Source organism: Aphelocoma coerulescens, chromosome 10 (genome assembly GCF_041296385.1).
Source record: "Aphelocoma coerulescens isolate FSJ_1873_10779 chromosome 10, UR_Acoe_1.0, whole genome shotgun sequence".
Taxonomy (NCBI): Eukaryota; Metazoa; Chordata; class Aves; order Passeriformes; family Corvidae; genus Aphelocoma; species Aphelocoma coerulescens.
The window spans coordinates 5,229,130-5,241,456 of record NC_091024.1 but is presented as its reverse complement, the minus strand read 5'-3'; the positions used below and the strand labels follow the sequence as shown (position 1 = coordinate 5,241,456).

Sequence of the window (12,327 nt, the reverse complement as noted above, 5' to 3'; positions counted from 1 at the left end):
TGGAATAAGTGGAGATGTCATTTTCAAGACTACTCTTTACCAAACCGAGTCATGGATTAAATAGTGATTTAGTTGCCCGTGCCACATTTGTGTTCTAACCCCGTGAAGAGAGCAGGAGCTGTGGTTCAGTGCCTGAGATGTAGCCTACAAGGGGCTAAAATAGTGCATAATATTGGAAGTGGTGACTTTTTTCCCTTGGGATAGTGATCTGTTTGTGCTTAGCAGGATCTTGGGGAAGTCACCCCACTGTGTCTACGGACTGCACAGGAATTGGAGAGCTATGAAGGTGGTGTGAGGTCATCCTAAAACAGGGCATGGGAAACCAGAGGTTTGTTAGGTTGCTTTAAGGCTTTGAGGGGCTAGATGGGATTGAGTGGAGCTTGTTTCCTGGACACACTATTCGTTGCAGGAAAGCTGTTCGTTTCCTGCTGGGAAGAGGGGTGGAATCCTGTGCTTAACAGGGATTGTTTTGCTTCTGGGAGAGCTGCACCTGCTTCAAGGACGTCGAGTGACAAGCATGGAGCTCTAAATCTACTACTTACTTCCAAGTAGGATGGATTTGTTATTTTCCCTATTGAAGATCTTTGTTTTCAACAGCAGGAAGTAAAGTCTCTGAACTTAATCTTGTGCAGCTCAGCCACAGCCAGAGCCCTCAGTAATATCCCCCCCTCACTGTGACACCACTACAGGCAAGGTCAATGATGCAGGAGATCAGAAGGTGGTTCTTAGAACAGATGCTGGCTTTTCATGTGCTGTGTTACCCCTTAAGTAGTGGTTGTGGTAGCTGTTCTCATGATTTCAGGCTGAAGCAGTGGCTTGTTTTTAGGGTCAGGTAGTCAAGCAGCCCTTTGCCCCTGCCCCTTGCCCTTCTTTAAGCAGATCTCTGGGCTTTCATTTCTTGCTCTGCCAGAGTTAAACTTATGTCCCCCTTCATGAGCTGTCAAGTGTTAAGATGCAGGATTATATTTAGTCTCCCTTAAATCCAGACTGGAAGTTCTCTCCAGAATATTAAAACCCTGCTTAAAAGTAGCTTACAGGCTGCAACAGAAAACCAGAACCACTGAGTTACTTTTATCATGGATGTTTCAGACAATTCTGCTGCTGGCTGGAGATGCTCTTCCTGTGGCAATTTAATGTAGGAGGCCTACTAGATCTGGCTGGGACTACTTAAAGCAGGTATTTAGACATTAGGGCAACACTGTGACAGCAGCTGACTTCCCATGCAGTGAGATTTAAATACAACTCCTTTCCTACATAGCTGGAGTACGTGGCCCCTCTGACAAGTGACCATTTCATAAAACTCACTCTGCTTTATTAGAAAAGTTATAGTAGAAATGTAAAAAACTCAAAGTTACTACAAAAATCTATGTACAAATTCTGCAGGACTGCAGAGCATCTCCCTCTGAAGCTGCCAGGGCTGAGCAAGCCCTTGAGCTGAGGATTCCAAATTGTAAACAAGTTTTTAGTGTTAAGAGGCCTGGAAGGAAGGTGTCTCCTGCTTCATAGTGTTTAAGCTGCTGAGGGAGCAGAGAAAAAGTCCCATCATTGCTGCCTGGACTGGCAGCACTGTGGAGAATGTAGGCTGGTGCTCCCACACCTTACACCCTCAACTCCCTTAGGATGACAAGTCCCATCTTTCTCAGGCCTCTGAAATGTAACAGGGTCGTAGTCAGGCTGGCCTGTGGGGTCAGCAACACCCGCTGCTCCCTGCCCTGTGCCAGGTGAGTGTTAAGGCTGTCTCTAGAGCGGGTTTTTCCTCACATCTATCATGGCTGGGTGATACGGCACCGGGCTCATGTTCAGGCTGGCTCTGCGCAGCTCCCGGCGGGTTTTGGGAGCAGGAGCCAGGCTCCACGGTGGGTGCAGCTCGTGGGGCTGCCCCGCTCTCAGCGCGTGCTCTGCGTCCCTCTGCCGAAGGTCACCGGGGCTCTCGTTGGGCAGCGAGGAACGCCTCCAGGTCGAGGGCAAAGGGGCATGAACCAGGTCCCTGCTCTCATCCCTGGCCCGAGGGCTCTCTTCAGCGACAGCTGGAGGCACGGGCTGTTCCCTGAGGCTGGATTCCTCACAGGTGCCAAGCTCAGGGGCAGCTCTGTCCCCAGCCCCATGAATGCTTCTCTCCATCCCTGCTGGGAAAAATTGAGGGTACAGTGAGGTGAGTATCAGGATCCCTACTTTCCTCATCAAAATTGGTGGCTGTATAGCAGTTGCTAAAGGACCTATACATGCACTGCTCTGGACTGCTCCAAGCTCTCACTGCCAGGCATGGGAACTGAAACTCCGTTTTAACTTGGCAGGAACAGCAAAGCCCTAGCCTATGTTTCCTCTCACCTTTGGTCTGTCCAGGATGGGGGTTCATGTTACTTAGTCTCTGGTTCAGCTCCTGGTTTGCCCACATGTAACGGCTCAGCTCCTTTTCCAGCACCTGAATCCTCGCCTCATACTGCAGCTTGCTGCTGGCCAGCCCCTCGTCCATGTGCTCTACAAGAAAAAACAAGGCTATTCCAGCCTGGGCATCCTGTGAAAGACCAAAGCAGTGGCACTGCTGCCTGTTTGGGCAGCTGGGGGTTTACCACGGCTCTGCTGCAGCAGTAACTGCATGTTCTGCTCGTGCTCCTTCTGCTGCAGGGTGAGCTGGCGATCCATCTCCAGGCGCTGGCGCTCCACAGCCGCCTCCAGCCAGTACACCAGCTGCTGCTGCTCCTCCAGCTGCATCTCCAGCTCTGAGAAGGCAATGTGCTGTCTGTGCTGATCCTCTCGCAGTGTCACCACCTGGGCAGGGCCCAAGAGGAAGGAACACTTCAGCTCCTTCATGCCTGGGAAGATTTCCTGCCCCACTGAGCCCCAGTCAAGTTAGTTTTTTGGTACAGCTTACAAAGGTTAGTACTGCTGGGATGTCAGAGCTGCCTCGTGGAGGGAAGAGCAAGATGTGGCTGGATGTGGCAGAGCCACTGCAGGGATCCATGCATTCTATGACTAGTTAAGCCCCTCTCCCAGCTGGGGGTCATGGTGCTGTGGCTTTGTGGCCTGAGTTTACAAGGCAAAACTACAGTATGATGCAAGGAGAAAGCTTGAAACTGAGGAAAACAAGAGTTTGGTCAGATCATAGTTTCTGTTAACAAGTGCTTTCAAGCTGTGTTAATTTCATTATGTGCTCTGGCTGGCTAATAATGTAATCACTAAAAGCCAGTAAATGAAATACAGCTCCCACCAGCACAGAGGGCAGTTGTCTCCCACCTTGTCAAAGTACTTGCAGAGCAGAGCTCGTGTCTCAGAGGAGGAGAGGTAGCTGAGCTTGGCCATGAGGTTCATCTCACACTGGGACAGCAGGCTGGCCGAGGCCCGCAGGACTCGCTGCCTGCACGTGATGGACTCATTCTTGTACTCAATGGCTGCATCCAGAGCCTCGATTGCCTCATCCAGCTGGAACAAGATCCGTTCTTCCTGCCAGGGCAGAGCTGCAGTTACTAGGGAGCAAAGGGTTTGCTCTGTTTCACCCTGCCCTAACCTTGTCATCCCAATAGTGATGGTGGGAAGCTGGGATATGCAGCGTTTGGGATGTGGGGGAGCATCTGCTAATGACCCTGTGCTCAGGTTTTTACTTCTCTCCTACAACCTCGTGCTCCCCAGCCCCAGCAGAGGTACCTCTGGGGACAGCAGGGTGCCCTGACGCAGCTTGTTGTCGAGCTCCAGCCTCTGTTTGAGCAGCTGGTCCTTCTCCTGGCGCAGGCTGTTGATCTCCTGGCGGATCTGCTGCTGGTCGTGGGCACTGCCGTGACGCAGCTGCCCGTTCTTCTCGCTCAGCTCCTTTTCCAGGTGCTCCAGGCGGCTGGACACACGCACGATGTCATCTGTCAGGGCCTGCAGCAGAGGATGCTCAAGGGGAGCTACTCTGAAGGCAAGTTGGGCCCTCAGCCCCGTTCTACTCCCTCTGTAGGTCAAGTGACCCCCAGGCAGACATAAGCCAAGGACTACCAAACCAACGAGCTCAGAGGCACAGCACAACCAGTCTTCCATAGAGACAGAGTTCCCACCCACTTCCCAACACCACCTAATCCTGGCCTGCAGCCCTCTGCCAGACCCAGGATGGCACCTACATCTTCCAGCCTCCACCTCTGCTGGAAATGAAGCACGGGGTTGAGGTGTCACACTCCTGTCCTACCTGGCTGGAGCGCAGCCGTTTGCTCTCCAGGCCATTCTTCTCCTGCAGCAGGGCTTCCTTTTTGGCCACAATAGCTTCCCGCTTCCTCAGCTCATCTTCCAGCTCATCCAGGGCCCGGCGCTGCTCAAGAACTTTATCCATCTCCATGTCCAGCCACTTCTTCTGTTCCTCAATTTTCTGATGGAGGGAGAGGCAAAAGGCATGTGTGTGTGCAGACAGCAGCAGCAATGCCCAGGACTGCTGGACTGAAGGGCAGTGGGGTTGAGATCAGAACAAAAGTCTCGATTTCATCTCTGCTAACCCCCACAGCCTGGACTCTGCTGGTTTTTATCCTTCCAGCTCCTCCAAGAGGCAAAGCTAAACTAAATTCTCAGTTGTCAAGGAGTTCTTGGAGGGCACATCTCCCACCACCCTTCTGCTAACAGACAAAATTTCAAAGCTTCTTTACCAATGCCAGGATTTAGGAGAGATCCTGGTTCTGGGGGTAAGACAAGATCTTAAGTCCTCTGCTACTCGATGCAAATGACATTATGGACTGTCCTTCTCAAGGGCAGGATGGGCTCAGGTCCCTGTTTTCAGATCTCCCCCACCAGCCTGCAGTCTTCCAAGCATCCCCTCTGAACAGGAATGCGGAGGCAAGGCCTGCTGTCTGTACCTGCTGCTGCTCCAGGCTGATGACAGAACCATTGCTGCCACTCCGCCGCTTCCTCTGGAAAGCCGCAATTTCCTCTGTTTTGATGCGCAGGATTTTCTGGTGCTGCTCGTGCTTCAGTTCCAGTTCCTGCGTGTGAAAAAGCAGCCATGAGCATGGAGGGAGTGGGAGGTGTGAGGGCTGAGGTTACGTTCTCTACCTCTTTGGATACTCTCCATCTTCATGCTCTCCGAGAAAATCACAGACCACACCAGAGCCCACCCGCTGTCATCCTCACAACCACCACAGAAGCACAGCTGCTCCTGCCCTCTCCTACCTTGACTCGGTGCTGTCCCTTGTGCACCTCAGTCTCCAGCCGCCGTTTCTGCTCGCTCTCCTCACGCAGCCGCCGCTGCAGCTGCCCCTGCTGCCGCCGCATCAGCTGAATGTTCCTCTCCAGCTCCTGCACGCGCTTCTCGCTCTGTGCCGACAGCGACACCAGCCTCTCCGTCGCCTGCTTCTTCCTGCACAGAACCTGCCAGGGGGTGAAAATCGCCCTTGGCCTCGGCACCTCCCTGGTGCCCTTTGCAGAGACGCCCCCAACTCTGCCCCTGCTCAGCGCTGGGGTGGGCAGAGCCCTTCCCCCTCACCTGTGCCTTGCTCTGCGCGGCCGCCACGCGTGTGCGGTACTCCTGCAGCTTGCGCTTCTCCCCGGGGTCCCATGGCTCTTTGCCCTCCAGCTCCTGGAGCTGCTTCTGGCTGTCGCTCAGCTCTGTCCGCACCTGCTCTGCTTCCTGCTCCAGCTCACTGATCTTCTGGCTGTACTGCCTGTTCAGAGCCTGGGCATCCTTACCTGCAACACAGCCCCCTCTCTCACAGCCAGGATCCTGACCCTTTCTCCCCCTCCCCAAGTATTTCTGGCTACAGACATTGAATGTTCCCTTTCCTTTAGCCACTCCAGAGAAGCGAGAAACCAGTGGGAAGGGTTTCTGTCAGCTCTGCACCTGTCTTAATGAGCTCCGTGATCAGCTCCTCTTTCATGCGGATGTTGATCGCCAGCTCTCGGATCTTCTGCTGTGCTTGCACCAGCCTCCACTCAGAGTCCTTCCCTGGCAGGCGCTCCCAGGAACCAAGCAGTGACTCCCGCTTCCCACAGACCTCTAGAACACAGATTCCCAGGTAAGGAAAGTCCTATCTTAGCAGCCAGGTGACAGAAGGATGATCTGTTATTGGATCTGTAGCCAGAGTCTGGCACAGCATTGCCCAGAGTCACCTGAAGCTTCCACCAAAACACACACCCTTGCCAGACCCTAGGAGTTCAAGTTTCTCCCTTATGAAAGCAGCTGGACTGTCAACTGCTCCATTTTTGTCCTCTGGGCTCAGGTGGGACATCAACATTACCCAGTGAAGCACCGCCAGCCCATGGAAGATTGTCCAACAACCTGTGGTTGCTACTTGCCTTTTGACAGCTCCAGCTGCTCCTCCTGAATTGAGTGGGCATTGCCTCCACTTGGCTCCTCACTCAACTTGAAAATCTCTTTCTTGCTCAAATTTTGGATCCCATTTCTAGAAGGAGAAGCAAATTAATCAATTTGGTCTGGGCAGTGCTAAAGCTATTCCCAGTAAGGACCCTTATGATCAACAGGCTTCAGGAGGAGATGGAAACAATAGCTGTGGTCAGGAGAGATGCTAATTAGCTCCCCAGGGAGCAGTGAGGTGTCTGGGCAGCATCATTGATCCCTCAGGCAGCATCTGTCCCTACATCAGACATGAGGGCAGAGCTGCAGCAGTGGGACAGCCAGCTCACTTGCCAGGGCACTGCACAGGGCTGGGACAGCCCCAACTCACCGGCGCTGGGACAGGGACCGTTTCCGTTCCCATTCCTCCAGCTCCTCTCCTGAGGACAGTTCCGATGCCTTCTCCAAGTCCTGGCTGAGCTCCCTCTGCAGCACCACATCTCTGACCTCAGGATCGCCAGCCGGGCGCTGGGCGTGGTTCGGCTGCCAGCCTGCTGGCTCCTCCTTCTGCAAGGAGGAGCTGCTGCTGAGCTTCTGGGGCACAGAATGGGAAAGAGGAAACAAGCTGTGTGAGAGCCCGTGTTAGAAAAAGCGGCTCCCAGCTGAGCATCACCGCTAGACATAAAGAAAAGCAACAAAATGGAGTTGAGGGTATTTTCAGGAGAACTGGTGTGTTGCCAGACCCAGCTGCCTGTGCTTCTGCTGCTCAGACACTGAACAAATCTGGGACTCACCCACAACATCAAAATAAAAGCCTCAGTTTTGAAGCTGGGCTGTTTTGGCCAGAGCTGTAAAACTCTGGATTTGAACACTGAGCACAGTCCTCTGGACTACGCTTCTGACAAGGGCCACATTCAACATCAGGGAAAAAGCAACTCCTACAGTGGGGAGCAGACAGGTGAAGAGGCAGCAATTCTTCAATGGCACAGCCTCGTGTCCTCACCTTCTTGCAAAGAGCTCTTCCTGTCTGCTCAGGAAGCAGCCCTGAGGGAACCCCACCAAGGCCATGGGATGGGGCAGCATCCAGTGGGGCCGTGTGAGGTCTCTGGCTGGCCGTCACCAGGTGAAGATTTTCCAGCAGTCCTGGCACACACAAGTTTGGCATTGCCATCTCCAAGCGTACATGCAGCTCTGAGATCTTATCCTGCTGCTCCTGCAGTTTGTCACTCTAGGAAACAATGAGAAAAATATGGTTACATACATGTTGATCTGAGACCTACTGCAGAGGAATCTGAAAGCTGGGCTGACCGCCCCTGGGCACGAAGGGGAGGAGTGGGGCAGGTCCTACAGGGAGAGCAGAGCCCAGAAATACCTGCAGCTTATACTGTTCCATAGCATCCTCCAGGGCAGCCAGGAAATCACGGTTCTCCTCCTCCAGGCGTTCCACTTGCCTCTGCAGCTTGGCCACTTGCTCGTCTTTGATGGACTCACACTTCTTCTCGGTGCTCACCTGCTCCGCAAAAAAAAAGAGAGGCAGCATCAGCATCCACCTTGGCCCTTCCCATGCTGAACTCTGTAAGGACACAACAGCTCTGCAGACCCAGATTTTTCCTGTGAAATACATCTCAGCTGCAGCTGAATCCAATTTCTCCCTCCCTGCTGGGATGACCATGTCCTTCTGCCTCCCTAGGGCCTCCTGGACAGGTTGCTTCTCCTCCCATCCCTCTCCTGACCCTTCCATCATGCCACGCTGGGGCTGCTGTGGCCATGAGACGAACCCAACCTCAGAGCTGTAACACCCCCATTACCTGGGCTTTTGCCAGCTTTGAGCCTTGTGCCTCAGCGCCCTGATCTTCCATGGAGGTGCTCTCAATGCCGCTATCCAGCCCGGCTGAGGTCAGCTCGCTCCTCTCACTCTCCACCGCGCACAGCCACTCCTTAAGGCGCAGCACCTGCTCCACGGTGAGGTTGCTGTCCTCCTGGAGCTCCGTGAGCAGCCGGTACGCGGCGTCGGTGCAGGTGCGGTAATGGGCGCACTCGGCCAGCAGCCGGGCCGTGGCGTCCGGCGCGCAGCGCTTGGTGCCGGCCGAGCGGTGGATGATGCGGGTCTCGGAGCGCTGCCGCTGCTCCAGCGCCTTCTGCAGGTTCTTTATCTGCAGGTGGAGCTCCTCGATGTGCTCCGTCTCCTTGCGGCAGTTCACCACCGCCTTGTTCTGGATGTTCTGAGCCCGGTTGGCGTAATTCAGAGTGTTGAGGCTCTCGTCGAAGTCAGAGGATGATGGGCTGACACAGGCTATCATCACGGTCTGGGCGTTCCCCCCCAGAGAGTCTTTCAGGATCCTAAGGGAGAGCACAGGGATTAAAATAGCGGAAATACAAAATAACACAGGAAACAGAACGTTTGCAACCCTTTTCAGAGGTTAAGCTGAAGGAAAATGATGGCCTTCCTCTGCAGGTGGTTTGGCACTAGTGAGGTGAGTGGAATCATTAAGCAGAGGATTAGCAGTTTGCACCACGGCAAGTTTCCATCCACGTAACTCCTGAGGTTGGGAGCTCCCTGACTCTGTGATTGCTGCTAGGTATGTGCTGCCAGGGCTCCTGCTGGAGACTGCAAAGGCCACCTGCTCGAGCAAAGAACTAACTGTGGACCATGAGCTGAGCCTACTGTAAGTAGTTTTTATTCCCTGCCCGGCAGGAAGGGCAGGATAACCCACAGCAACACCTCATCTCAGCTTCAGCAGCATGACTCATGCAAGCCTCATCTTCTCCAGCACTGCAATGAGCTAGGCCTGCCATTTCTATCCTGGCCTCATTGCTCCTCGAGATTCCCTACACAAAAACCTGCAGAGAGAGCAGACCTGTTAACTGAGCCCGTGAGATGTGGAAAGTCCTGGTCCCAGTGGTACCTGGTAATTTTGGAGTCCCTGTATGGGATGTGGGTGGTCTTTCTCCGAGGATCTCCCAAGGCACTGATGACGTTGCCCAAGGCCAGGAGGCCGCAGTTGATCTGGATGCTCTCCTTCAGCCTCTCCCCTGTGTTTCCCGTCTTCACAATTCGCTCTGAGCCCGCCAGATCCACAAAATGAAACTTGGACACCAGGACCTGTCCGGCGGCGGGGACAGCGGGGGGGCGGTGGTGCAGGGGCAGCCGGCCAGCCCCACGCCGCTGCTCCATGGTCACTGTGAAGATGGTGTGCGAGCGGCTCGACTGCCTGTTGATGTGGGTGGCTCCCGTGTGCTTGGCTGTGTTCCCCATCTCCAGCAGGCTCAGCACCTCATCCAGCCCTTCCACTTCTGACTCCTTCACACCGCAGAGCACTGCAAAGCAAAGGCAGCTGCGGCTGGGAGAGATGGGCTGCCCGAGGATGCAGCTCCTCTGCACAGCCTGCTGCTGTCACCCTGCCTGTACTGGGCCTTGCCCAGACCGGCTTTCAGGACCAAACACAGCAAACTGCTGCAGGAGACAAAGGGATGGAGGGAGAAGACCTGGCTCTGCCTTCATGGATAGATAACCCAACTCTGGCCTACAACATGGGGAGAAAAGGAGCCCATGCATGCACAGCCACACATACCAATGTTCCCCTTGTCATCCTCCCGGATCTGGATGTCTTTGCTGGCTGTATCCACCTGCAGCAAGTCCCGAAACTCCTCCTTGTACACTTCCAGGTAGGACACTCGGACTGTGTAGTCGATCAGGTCATTCTCATCGATGAGCCTGAAGGTCTCGGCCATGGCTCGTGGGATGATGCCCTGCTCATCTTCATTGATGGAAGCTGGCAAAGAGAGGCACACGCTCACGGAGAGCAGGGAATGTCCAGGGAGCCCACGCTGGCTGGGGACAGAGCTGTGGTCAGAAGCCTGCCTGCAGCACACGTCAGCTGGAAAGGAGCAGCCTCACAGCTCTCCCACTGCTCAGCCCTCATAGCCTGGGTTAAACATCCCACAAGACCTCTGGGCAAATCCTATCCCACTGCTGTGCTGGATTCCAGCAAAGCTGCTTGTTTCCAGTCCTTCCTCAAGAAGGAAAAAGCACCTAGCATTTTAGTGAGTATCAAACACTATGCCTGCAGCTACAGTGTGCTGTGCTTTGAAGCCAACATGACTCCACAACTTTTTCCAGCTCCAAGAAGGGGGTTTTTTGGTGCTTGGAGCTTGCTTGTATCTGACCACAGCACTCTGCTGCCTGAACTTTAAATGTTTTTCCTTTCGTCTCCAACAGCCATGTAAAATGGCAATTCCGAAATTTGGTGCAATGATAGCCTGAAATGGGAGACTGAAAACAGAGGTAGATTAAAAGTATGAAACAATTTAGTGTTTACAAATGATGCAATTAAGTAAAGATGACTGAAATATTTACAGTACATCCTCTGTAAGAAACCACAATGCCGTTAAATCAGAATGAAGAAGTTTCCTCTTTCTCCATTTCCTTCATATAAAGAAACTAACAGGATTAACACTTGCAAACCTCCCTCTCCTTCAGGTTTATTTCAGGACCTAAGACTATCACCACCACCTCCAGAGCTGGTGGAGGACCAGGTCCTGTCACTTGTCCTGCGGTGAAAGAGGAGAAACCTACACACTCTGATCTCAAATGTGTCCATGGGGGTTGGCTGCAGCAACAAAGGTAGGGGGGAAGGAAAGGCTGCTGGGGGTACGGGGGGGGGTTGGCTTGAGCTGGAGGGGCTGGCAGGGTGTTTGGGAGTGATACTGGAAGTGATGGAGATGATGATGCAGTTGGGTTTGGGTAGAGAGAGCAAAGGTGCTGAAATGGGTGTGGACAGCAGCATTGGTGAGGCTGGTGGGTTGGGAGAGATGGCTGGGATAATGGTGGTGTGGGTGGCTTGGCTGGGGATGGAAGGAGGTGGCGATGGAAGGAGGTGGTGATGTGAGGCTGGTGGGGATGCTGGTGGGACAGGGATGCTTGTGGAGCAGGGATTCTGGAGGGACAGGGATTCTGGCGAAGCAGGGATGCCGGTGGAGCAGGGATGCCGGTGGAGCAGGGATGTTGGCGGGACAGGGATGCCGGCGGGACAGGGCTGCTGATGGAGCAGGGACGCCGGCGGGACAGGGATGCCGGCGGAGCAGGGATGCCGGCGGGACAGGGATGCCGGCGGGACAGGGATGCCGACGGAGCAGGGATGCCGGCGGAGCAGGGATGCCGGCGGAGCAGGGATGCCGACGAAGCAGGGATGCCGACGAAGCAGGGATGCCGGAGGACCAGGGATGCCGGCGGGACAGGGATGCCGGCGGAGCAGGGATGCCGGCGGAGCAGGGATGCCGGAGGACCAGGGATGCCGGAGGACCAGGGATGCCGGCGGGACAGGGATGCCGGCGGAGCAGGGATGCCGGCGGGCACGGCACCTCCGGTCCCGGCGAGACTCACCGACGCTGGCCTCCCCGATGGTGTAGGTCTTTCCGGAGCCGGTCTGCCCGTAGGCGAAGACGGTGGCGTTGAAGCCGCGGAAGAAGGCGCGCAGCAGCGGCTGGACGCAGGCCCGGTACACGGCCGCCTGCCCCGCCGCCTCGGGCAGCACGGCGGCGAAGCGGAACCGGCGGCGGCCCAGCGCCACCTCGCCGGTGCTGGCATCGCCCCGCAGGCAGGGCCGGTGTCCCCGCAGCGCCTCCCGGGGCAGCAGCGGCCGCACCCGCACCGCCACCCGCACCGCCGCCGCCTCCGCCGCCATGGCCGCGCCGGGCGCGCCGCGATGGCGTCAGCGGCTCCTCCCGGCGCCGGGAAGGGAGGGAGGGAGGGAAGGAGGATGCGGCCGGTCCTCGCTGCATCCCGGGGAGAGCGGCCGGCGGCAGCGGGCGATGCTCGTGGGCTCTGGGGGTTGCGCGGCGGCTCCCCGGTGCTCCCGAGGAGCTCCGTCACTCGGGAGGAGCTCCATCACTCTTGGGATGCTTCCCCACTCACAAGGGACTCCGTCCCTCGTGAGATGCTTCGTCACGTGCGAGACCCCGTTAATCGTGAGGTGTTCCATCTGTGGTGAAACACAGTTGCCCCACCCGTGAGATGCTCCGTCAGGCACAGGGGACTCACACCTCTCATGAGCTGCTTCATCGCTGGCGAGACACCCCAG

The 12,327-nt window shown here is 55.6% G+C and overlaps 1 protein-coding gene across 2 annotated transcripts; it reads right to left on the bottom strand.

The window, feature by feature from the left end:
• Positions 1-1,064: 1,064 nt before the first annotated feature.
• KIF7 (kinesin family member 7) lies at positions 1,065-11,931 on the bottom strand. 2 transcript variants are annotated; one of them, XM_069025911.1, is made up of 18 exons: positions 11,631-11,931; positions 9,820-10,020; positions 9,154-9,565; positions 8,056-8,587; positions 7,620-7,757; positions 7,251-7,475; positions 6,639-6,841; positions 6,250-6,356; positions 5,795-5,950; positions 5,441-5,643; positions 5,128-5,325; positions 4,815-4,940; positions 4,160-4,336; positions 3,643-3,858; positions 3,235-3,441; positions 2,571-2,769; positions 2,329-2,478; positions 1,065-2,126 (listed from the first exon to the last, which is right to left on the bottom strand). In XM_069025911.1, exons 1-18 carry the CDS (start codon positions 11,929-11,931, stop codon positions 1,741-1,743), a joined length of 4,137 nt encoding a protein of 1,378 aa, XP_068882012.1. In that variant the 3' UTR covers positions 1,065-1,740. The 2 variants fall into 2 exon arrangements, with proteins under 2 accessions (XP_068882012.1, XP_068882013.1); XM_069025912.1 differs by having other exon boundaries at positions 1,065-2,123.
• Positions 11,932-12,327: the final 396 nt, after the last annotated feature.

What these genes read in the sequence shown, in the direction of transcription:
- KIF7 (XM_069025911.1), bottom strand. Translation starts at nt 11,931, where the DNA reads ATGGCGGCGGAGGCGGCGGCGGTGCGGGTGGCGGTGCGGGTGCGGCCG. An exon ending in AGGGACTCCAAAATTACCAG is followed by an intron (nt 8,588 to 9,153) that starts GTACCACTGGGA and finishes GCTCTCCCTTAG; the next exon opens with GATCCTGAAAGACTCTCTGG. An exon ending in AACGGCTGCGCTCCAGCCAG is followed by an intron (nt 3,859 to 4,159) that starts GTAGGACAGGAG and finishes CCTCTGCTGCAG; the next exon opens with GCCCTGACAGATGACATCGT.